Source organism: Phoenix dactylifera, unplaced genomic scaffold (assembly GCF_009389715.1).
Source record: "Phoenix dactylifera cultivar Barhee BC4 unplaced genomic scaffold, palm_55x_up_171113_PBpolish2nd_filt_p 000112F, whole genome shotgun sequence".
NCBI classification, from domain to species: domain Eukaryota; kingdom Viridiplantae; phylum Streptophyta; class Magnoliopsida; order Arecales; family Arecaceae; genus Phoenix; species Phoenix dactylifera.
Window position 1 is genome coordinate 1,370,312 of NW_024067684.1, and position 10,741 is coordinate 1,381,052.

Sequence of the window (10,741 nt, forward strand, 5' to 3'; positions counted from 1 at the left end):
CCACCGCGGTAATCCAAGCTAACCTCACCGCGGTGCCCCTACATAAATCCCTGTGGGATATGGTGCGAGCCTCTCTTCCCTTCCTAACGGCTAGTAATCCCATGCTCAAATTTAAATGTTTACGTCTCTCCCTCCATCCCCATGAAGCCAAAAATCTCTTCTTTTCTTCTTCCTCGGCCGTGGCAGCGGTGGCACCCGTGGTTATAGAGTCCATTTCACAGCCACAAAGGATCGTTTCAAATCTCGAAACTCGAGTCCCGGAGACCCGCTTCTTCCCCATCTCCCTTGATCCCAGATCCTTTGTCGCGGCCCTGGTGCAATGCTGGAACCCAACCCAGGTCAAGCAGGTTCATGCCTTGGCTATCACCACCTCAATGATCGAAAACCTCGGCGTCGCCAACAAGCTGGTATATATCTATGCGCAGTACAGGGCGTTGGCTGATGCCCATGCTCTCTTTTGCCGGATGAAAGAGCGGGACAATGTGTCTTGGAGTGTGATGGTCGGTGGGTTTGCAAAGATTGAAGATTACGAGAATTCTTTGAGAATTTTTAGAGAGTACATTCGTTCTGGCTCTCGGGTTGATAACTACACTCTGCCTTTTGCATTAAGAGTGTGTAGAGATACAATGTCAGTCCAATTGGGTACGGAGATCCACCATCTTGTTTACAAGGCTGGGCTTCACTCGGATCTCTTTGTGTCGGCAGCATTAGTCGACATGTATGCCAGATGTGGGCTTGTTGAGGATGCTCGCAAGGTGTTTGATAAGATGTCGAAGAGGGACATGGTGAGTTGGACGGTCATGATTTCCGGGTATGCCGAGTGTGGGAACCCTGATGAGTCTCTGGTTTTGTTTGACAAAATGATGGAAGAAGGAATTGTTCCTGATAAGGTCACGATGGTGACCGTTGCTTTTGCTTGTGCGAAGCTAGGGGCCATGCATAAGGCTAAGATGGTCCATGATTACATATCAAGGAGAAATTTCTCATTTGATGTGATTTTGGGGACAGCAATGATCGATATGTATGCCAGATGTGGCAGCATGGATGCTGCCAGGGAGATCTTTGATCGGATGAAGGAAAAGAATGTCATTACTTGGAGCTCTATGATATCGGCTTATGGGATTCATGGGCATGGTAGAGCAGCTTTGGAGTTGTTCCCTCAGATGTTGGAGAGTGGGATTCGACCAAACCGAATTACCTTTGTTTCCATCCTATCTGCTTGTAGTCATGCTGGTTTGGTTAATGAAGGTCGGCAGTTTTTCCATTCAATGAAGAGAGACTATTCGATTGAACCGGATTTGAAGCACTACACTTGCATGGTGGATCTTCTTGGCCGAGCAGGAAAACTTGATGAGGCACTGGAATTGTCAAACAGAATGAATTTAGAGAAAGATGAGGGCTTTTGGGGTGCATTGTTAGGTGCTTGTAGGATCCATGGGAATGTAGGGCTGGCAGAGAAGGCTGCAAAAAGCCTTCTCGAACTTGGTCCACGAAATTCTGGCTACTACATTTTGCTTTCTAATATATATGCCAATGCGGGTAGGTGGGAAGATGTGGCCAAGGTAAGGGATTTGATGTCCAGCAGGAGATTGAAGAAGACTCCTGGTTGGACATGGATTGAGATTGATAACACGGCTTATCAGTTTAGAGTGGGTGACAAGAGCCATCCTCAATCAAAGGAGATCTATGAAATGTTGAAGGTCCTGAGAGAGAAGTTGGAGTTGGCTGGTTACGTTCCTGATACAAATTTTGTGCTGCATGACGTGGACGAGGAACTTAAAGCAGAGTTCTTATACACTCACAGTGAAAAGCTGGCGATTGCGTTTGGTCTCATTGCAACAGCTGATGGAACAACAATCAGGATAGCTAAGAACCTTAGAGTCTGTGGGGACTGCCACACATTTACTAAGCTGGTATCGGCTATTGTACAGAGGGAGATCATTGTTCGAGATGCAAACCGATTTCACCACTTTAAAGAAGGGTGCTGTTCTTGTGGGGACTATTGGTGATAAACTGAATTTGCAATGAGGTAACTCCAGTCTCCTACCATGTTGTATTATAATTTAGCATATTTTCATAATTTAAAATAGATATTATTAATGCCATTGGGCAAACATACATTTATAAAGACTTCTAAATCATGATTATGGCTCAAAAAAGGTATAATATGATATTTTGTTTGGCTAGTAATAAAAATCGTTACTAATGCTACATATATACTTTGGGGATGCCACTCTTTCTCCATCTGGTGGAGCTTATAAGATACGGATTTTTTTTCTTCTTTTTCGAGCATCAAAACTTCTGATTGTCAAGATGACAAAGGGCTTAGCCTATTGTTTATTAAGTCATGAATTCTTGGCTAAAATGAAACTGACTTGTGAATTTCATTGGCTATTGTTTGTATGACCTTTTTCTCATTAGTTTGTTAAATTTGACTAGGACTGCTGCCCAGAAACAAAAAATTGCCTGGAAAGCATATAATGGCCAAAACTTGTGTTTAACTATGCTATTGCTATCAACACCTTCAAGAATTACAGTTCTGGCAACATAATAAAGATGTTTGTTTGATCAGAAAAGATATTAAGGATAGACACGTTCTGTCTTGCTGTAATTTTCAGTTAGAGTATCTGGCTTATCATTGGACTCATTGCTTACCAAATAACAATCTTACATTCGTTCCTATCCTTATACAATCTATTCATGCATTTGGACTCTTTAAGGTTTGCTAATCATTTGCATAAACTTACTCCAAGTCACCATTGTAGTATCATCACAGGCTCCTTGCTTGTTGGAGTTGCATAGGATCATAATGGAAAGATGCTTTCATCCATTATATTTCAGGATTCATCTCGGGTAGGGTGATCAAAACAACTTGAACAAGTAATTTGGCCAAGTATCTGCTGCCAATTCATAGGAATTTATTGTTAGAATTCAGCCAGTTTTAAAAAGTTTACTAGACTTCCCTTGTCATACTTTGATCAATGTGGGTGATCCCATATAGATGAGATATGATTTTCTGGTTAAGTGCAGGTTATAAGGATTAATCTGTACATTCCAGAAAGCATAACTTCCTTCTAATGTGCATATAGTAGAAAAGAAGCTAATAAACTCCTGCATATGCTGCACAATCATAGTTCAGCTGGTTGCTATTCCTCTCTACTAGGGAGAGGTCTAAGGTTCAAACCCCGAGTTACATCCCCAACATCTTTTTTGTAAAAGAAAAATACCTAGATATAAACAAAACCATGATTCTTGTTCATATGATATGACTATAGTTTTTTGTTGAGCTTCAACCTATTGCAACCCTCCTCCTTTATCTGGGCCATGTACAAAACATAGATGTAGTTTAATACAGTTGAACATATGAACAAAACCATGCATGTCGTAAGAAAAACATATTAATAGTATGTAAAGTTGGTGGATCACGCCCTTAATCATCTCAATCGCCTCATGAATATGAAATAAAGCTGACCACAAGGAACATCAAAGATGGAGGAGATGTGATAATCCTTCAGAAGGATGTAAGGACCAAGTGATGTAAGTTTAGCTAAGATTTTCATGGTGTTTATGAGCTAGCCGTCAAGTTGCAGTCATATCCCCAACAGCAACCTTCTCCAGTGCAATCAGAAGACTTGCAAATTAGATGTGCCATTTAGGTTTTGTCTATTAATCCAAGGACAGCATAAGCATCAACGGAGATGGAGAAAAAATTAGTGTAGGAATAATATTACTAACAATTTAATGTGCAGTCATTTCCTGAATGTCCTTAATCATGTCTTGTTCTTCCTACTTGCCTTGGCCCCATCTCATGTAGCCCGTGCAGGTAATCCTGACTTCACCTCAGATTTTGTCCTCCCACCAAACTCCACTGCTGTTGATGGCAGCTTCCATTCACCGGCATGTGCAGAGTGATCAATTTGGAACCACCGAAAGCCTCACTGTCTTCAGAGCTGCCCTAGCAGAATTCCCAGAAGTCTGTAATTTCATACTGATGTATCCTGTTGGCACTGTCAATCCCCCTCACACTCATCCCTGTGCTGCTGAGCTCCTATTCCTCGTCGATGGTTTTCTTGAAGTGAGGTTTGTGGACACCAGAACAAGCTATATTCTCAGAGTCTCAAACCAGGGGACATGTTTGCATACCCCAAGGGAATTAATTGTTCACTACCAGTATTGCAGAAGTCAAGGCCCAAAGATTGCTATTTCTGCAACTAGTTAGTCTTATGCATATTAGTTTTGTTTATAGAAACCAAAGTATCATTATTTTCCTATACAACTTGCAACTACTTCCACCAATAACAATTGTTTAATTTTTAAGAGGATAATTTCTATGGCTATCGAATGCTAAGAGCACTTCCAAATTCTGCAAATTTTTGTGGCACCAGCATTACTCCAAAATAGTAGTTGACAATGAAGAAAAAGCTCGAAGATGCATGTTAAAAGCTCTAATATGTTTCTATATTAATTGTGTCTGAGAGTTTAGAGCACTTTTGCAAGGCAGACTTTACATTCTTCCCTATATATACTGGAAATTCTTGTTTGTCGAATTTAAAAGGGATGTTGTTTGCTTGAATAAGCTAGCAACCCTCTCTTCTCAAAGTTGCTCTGGAAAAAAAAAATCTCAGCATCAATTGACAGAGGATTTCTTGATTTTGTGGTACCAAGACTACATATAGCCTAGAAAAGGGATGTTGTTTGCTTGATTTTGAGGGTTATAGGGATTATTTGGATAATGAACTAAAAAATAATTGAAATCCTTTTTTCTTGTAATATATCATAGATAACCTACAAAAATCCAGATAGAAACTAAGTTATGTGAAAAATAGATCAATGTTATGCAATAAGTAATACCTTTCTTCTATCTCCTAGTGAATTTTGAAAAAAGCTGAACATAGTAAGGAGTGTGAAAGATGGTTGATGTAGGATTGTCCAAAACAAGGATATAAGAACCCGATCAGGAATCTAGATTGTTAATTAAGTCTTGCTGAAATGGCTAATTTTCAGTTCATTAACTCACTATGGACTTGATATCTCTAACTTGCTTCACTGGAATCAGAAATAAGATCTGCAGTGAGTCAGTGTGCCACTTCTGTTTCAGTCTCCATCCATCCAAAGAGAACAAAACTGCCATAAAGACACGGAAGATTAAGCTCAGGAGGCATGTTATAGGAATTTTATGTGCATTTACTTTCTATAATAATTAATATTGCTCCATGAGGATTGAGAATTTTTCTGTTTCCTGCATAATGTCAAAAGCTTAGCATTCATTCAAAAACTATATCATCTGTACCCTGACATCTCATTCATCTCATTACCACTTTAAAAGGCTAAGATAAATGGGAGAAGGAGCTGCCAGACAGTGCTCGGCTTTCTTGATATTATCAGTCACCATCTTTCTTGGATTCCAAGGTTTGAGCTAAGAATTTGAATAGACCTTTCCTGTCATCCTGATAAAGCAGGTCCTGAAATGTTTCTTCCAGGGATCCTTTTGAAAGTATTGGTTAAGTTGAACTTCAACCACAAATTTTCCCTTGTTTCTGTCATTTCTTTGTTGGTTAAACTGGGACCTACTGATGGCCTCTGGACTTCGAGACACGGACATCTTCCATGGTGATCTATTCAGATAATGTCATAATCAAAGATTAGAGGCGTGCCATTTCCTAATTGTTTAATTTATAACTATTTTTTTCCCCTCATTGGAGTTCAATTGGTAGTTTCAGCAGAAGGGTCCCTTCTTTTGTCATAACTTGACAAGAGGCCAAAGGATAAAGAACAAATTGCCCTAGACATTTCCTTCAGCTTGCCACCATATCAACAACATGGCCATATCATGGTCAAGGCTTACAATCCACCCAAACATATAGAAATACATGGGTTATGCTAAGCTCCTCACAAGTTTTCGAAGTTCAGAACCATAGCTCTGAATGTTCTCAACAATGCCTTGGTTCTTCCTACTGCTTACCTTGGACATGTCTTATGTGGCACTTGCAGGTGATCCTGACATTACCTCAGATTTTACCATCCCACCATCGTCGAAGGCAGCTTCTTCACTTTCACTGGAATGCGAACACTGATCACTTCAGAACCACCAAAGGCCTTCAGAGTCTTAAAAGCTACCGAGGCAGAATTCCCAGATCTCGACGGGCAGGGGCAATCCACCTCATACTCATTCTTATTCTGCTGAGCTCCTATTCCTTGCAGGCGGTTACCTAGAAGTTGGATTTGTTGACACTACATACAAGCTCTATACTCAAGACACTCCAACCTGGGAACATGGTTGTGTTTGTCAAGGAACTTGTTCATGTCCAGTACTGCAGCAGTCAGGACCTGGCATTAGCCATTCCTTCCTCGTAAAATCCTTCAAGATTGATGCTGCCACAAGTCAGAAGATTTAGGTAAGGCTGGTCTTGCACCAATGGCCTAAACTGAATCTCATATATGGTTTCCATAATTATCTATCACAAATAGGAAGTCCTTTGATTAGCTGCTATGCCGCAATTTCTATGAAAATGTCGCCGTATGTTTATGTTGGCGGAGAGCATTCTTTCAATGTTTTCTGTCAGCATTATCTTATATGTCTTCTTGATTGATTCATGAATTTTCGGATAATCTTTTTGTTTTATTGCTTGTGTCCAAAAATTGCAAGGTTGTAATGTGTACCAGGTCATGGTTATAGAAAGTCTTAATATCAAGAATCAGAAATGTTACGATCAATTAACACTGTAAAGTAGTGATTTCCCCTTTGGTGGATTCTAATTTGCTATTTGTTCAGAATAGCAGAATTGTATCAACACTAGCTACACATGCATTGGGATCTCATTTTCCTTATTATCAATAACAAACAAAGCATGAGTTTGATGAGAGGTATAGAAGGTAACTTGTTCCGGTAACTATGGGAGTTCGATTTGAGAGTCATACACGTTACCAGAAGGATGGATTTCATAGCATTTTGTAGCATTGTACAGTGAAACATATATAACTAGTTGCAGTATGTTGAACATGAAATTATCAACTCGGTTTTATCTTTCATCTTTTTATTTTTCTTTAACTAGCTTCTAATCTTTGATAGCACAGGTAGCATTCTGATAGCTAAAAGTTCTCGAAGATCAAGACATTTGAATCCATTTACCTTTTTTGATCCAGTGACAACCGCTGGCATGTCTGCACAGTTATTTGATCTGATCATAGACTTTGCTTCCTCTCCATTCCATTTTAGAAAAGGGGGAAACAAGTTTTTGGCATATCTATGCCCAAGAAAAGAATTGATATGCAACCATTCAATTCCAAAATTTTGCCCATAGTGCTCCTGAGGAGCAGCAGGCGCCATAAGCAGAGCTACTGGAACATAGTCCACAAGCATGGCAGGTTCAGACCACCACCATCTGTGAGGCACAACTCAATTCAAGCCCATCGAAGGACTATGGTTTTGAAGGCTGGACTCCACATTTGGGGATTTTACAGTGGATAGCAGGACAACCGTGTGATGCGATTATACAATCTAAATTCCACTTGAATGAACAACTTTTCGGAGGTATTGATGAGCTAGATTGCTATGGTAGCGAGGCATTCATTAGCCAACAAGATACGTCTTCGATTGAGATAGCTAAGCAAATGGAGAGGTTAGCCATAGTGTTGGTGGATCTGCACTGCTTGTCACAATTTCCATTGACCAGCTCTCCAGTTATCGAACTACCTAATATCAGTTCCCTAATGACTAATAGGTCAGCACACTCTTAACTTACAATATAGGGGTGTGAAGATCTTAGAAAGATTCAATCTCTAGAAGCTCAAGTGATATGATGAAGGCTTTACCTACAAATGGGATCAAGCAAGCTTGTTAAGTACCTACATGCATCCGGGTTCGATATGAGAGGTCAGGTAGATGTGGGGAGCATATCTTGGGGGCAATAGTTTCTTCGGTTGGAATAGTTCCTGGTATCAGCATTGGAGGGCAATCTTTTGTTCCACAGGTTAGATTTTCCTCAGACCACACAGCTTGTGGGGGAAATGCCTCAATGGATGCGGTATCCTCAAGCTTGAGTTCGTCTACCAAATCTTTAGGCCGAGAGGCAATTGCAAGCAGAGAATGAGGGTTATAATTTATATTGGATTCCATTGTATCAGCCAAATATTTAATGGCTTGTTCTATAACCTCTCTTGAATCAAAATATTTCTGATCATGGTCTAATTCAACAAAATTTGGTGCAATTGATGGAGTTGATTAGGGATCAACTAGGCTTCACTTACCGGCCAGTAACAAGGCTAATTTATAGGATGCCTTATGGTTTCAAGCATATGATTTTCCTCGAGAGCATAAGTCTCCGGAATTTTTGAGATTCTTTGGAGATGATGGGATATCCACTATTGAATATATAGGAAAACATTCATTCCAGTGTGGAGAAGCCAGAAATAACGATATTCTTAAGCTTAGGCTCTTCGCAAATTTGCCGACCCGGTCAGTTTTTTGTGTTAATTTATTTCCTAATTCTATTCATACTTTGCAAGATTTAGAGTGCCGGTTTTATACATAATTTTATAGAACTGAGTACAAAGTATCCATGGTCGATTTAGCTAGATTGACATAATAACCTAGCGAATCAGTCAAAAATATATGACAAGTTTTAAGTGAGCTAGAAATAGATGTTATGCTCTGCTTAGAGACGCAGAATATATTAAAATTGCATAAAATGGCCTCAACCTTAGATTAAGAAAGAAGTTTGTAGGACAAAAGTTTTTCGAGCTAGTCCAGCTAACCATGCAGGTGATTAACTTATGAAGCAATTTGAGAAAAGATGAGCAGAGAAGGGTTTCTAAATTATGATATCTTAGTTGTGGAGACTGAATTTGACCATGTGATTATGCATCAGGATGAGGCCGAGGTTGGCATGGCTGAAATTTTGATAGGCAAGCCTTATATTTCTAAAGCCTTATGCAAATTGAATATACAGGTTCAACCATCAGTCCTAAAGGTAATGCCAAGAAGAAAGCGAAATAGATTTTTGATCATTTGCTAAGAGAAATAGATTAAGCTACTTGAAGGACATGAGAACCCTCCTCCCGAAGTATGAAAAGATAACAAGGATTGTAAATGCACAATGGAGTGAGTCATAGCACAAATAACTTTGTCATGCTTCAAAATGCAATTCAGAGGGTTATTATGAATGGCAGGCTAAAGTTCCTAGAAAAAGACAAGGATGTGATATTGGTAGATGGAGATTTATTTCCTAAGATGGCTGTTAATATGACTTCAACAGATCTTTCTAGAGTTTTTACATCAAGACCAAGGGTGAGTTAGGAAGCATGTAGGAAGAAATTAGGGCTGAGGTCAAGCCAATGATTCCATAGTCAAGCCAATGATTCCATAGGCTGTTTTAGCAGGCCAAGATCGATGAGGATTGGGATCCTTCCAGATTGAAGTCCTAAAGTTGGGCCTCTGATAACGTTCATAGACTATTGAGACAGCGCGCATCCCATCAGGCTATACATTTACCGGAAGGCGAACGGTGCTGCAGATTAGGTGGCGTCCTTTGCGGCTCACCACTCCGGAGGCTTCATTTGGACAGATCATGGGCCGGTGCCAGATTTGCTATGTAGCATTTTGCTTTCTGATTTTGTTGCTTGCATTCACATTCGTTGGATGTGACCCGCCGTTGTACCAAAAAAAAAAAGAAGAAGAAATGTTTGTTCATGATGAAGAAGAAAAATAGAGGAAAAATAAGGAAGGACACCATGCTCGAAAATGGAGCCTAAGATAAGGAGACCAGAGGAGTCATGAATTAATAAATGTGGATTTACAGAGTCAAGAAGATCGGAGCTTGCTAATTGCTCTTTCTTCTTCTCAACTTGGTGAGCATGGATCAGACAACGGTCGATTCAAAGTTCATGGTGATTGAGATGACAAGCAAGGGAAGATTTAAGCAAGGAGATCGAAAGAAAACTCGTAACTAGGGTTTTCTTTGCAGAAGATGGTGATAAAAAAGTTAAGATTATCTTCATAGAAGAGTAAGGTGCACCATACCAAGGCTTAAAGGAAAAGAATCCTTATAAATCTTTTGGGCTGTGTGCACCATTCATATTACTTAGAATGGCCCGTGAGGATGTGAACACGTAGCACCAAGTGATGGCCATTCATGGTATAGAAGACGATTTGACTGTGCAGGTTAATGAGAACCAAGCAGGCAAAGAAATCAATCAAACAAAAATTGGAATCAAAGATGTGGTGTCATATACATCTGATTACCCTCTTGACCGAAGATTAAAATTCGAAGATGTGTCGTAAAAATAGTGCATGACACATCGCAAATTGTTTTCAACATAGCTATCACACATTATCATTAGAAGTGAGTTGATTCACCCAAGAAAAAAAAGTCGAGTACCAAGACATCCTAGTAAAGGATAAGGTATGCTTGCAAGGACAGACTGAGAAACCTTGATCATGGTGTATTCACCAAAGGGATGTCGTCTAAAAACGTAGATTAAATGGAGAAATTACAAAAGATAGGACTAAGCTACAAGAAACTGATTGCATAGGTCGAGAATACATGAAAACAATGTGTGATAGGACTAATCAATGTACATCCCATTATATTGCAAGCCAGGTGGCTGATAGGTAATGAGCGGAGCATCGATGTGACCGGTGGCCCGTGGTTGGATACCCTTCGCCTAAGAAGCTGGCCGGCCACGGTTGATGTTAAGGCAGCTGAGGGGCTGCTGGTGTGCCACCTCTTAGCACCAGGAGGGG

At 40.0% G+C, this 10,741-nt stretch overlaps 1 protein-coding gene across 2 annotated transcripts; it reads left to right on the top strand.

Annotated features, from left to right (window-relative positions):
- Window positions 1–41: 41 nt before the first annotated feature.
- LOC103718892 (pentatricopeptide repeat-containing protein At3g26782, mitochondrial-like) lies at window positions 42–8,193 on the top strand. 2 transcript variants are annotated; one of them, XR_001880073.3, is made up of 3 exons: window positions 42–2,029; window positions 5,992–6,395; window positions 7,144–8,193. XR_001880073.3 is itself a non-coding variant. In XM_008807893.4 (2 exons), exon 1 carries the CDS (start codon window positions 60–62, stop codon window positions 2,007–2,009), a length of 1,950 nt encoding a protein of 649 aa, XP_008806115.4. In that variant the 5' UTR covers window positions 42–59; the 3' UTR covers window positions 2,010–2,029; window positions 5,992–8,193. The 2 variants fall into 2 exon arrangements, 1 of the variants encoding a protein (XP_008806115.4); XM_008807893.4 differs by having other exon boundaries at window positions 5,992–8,193.
- Window positions 8,194–10,741: the final 2,548 nt, after the last annotated feature.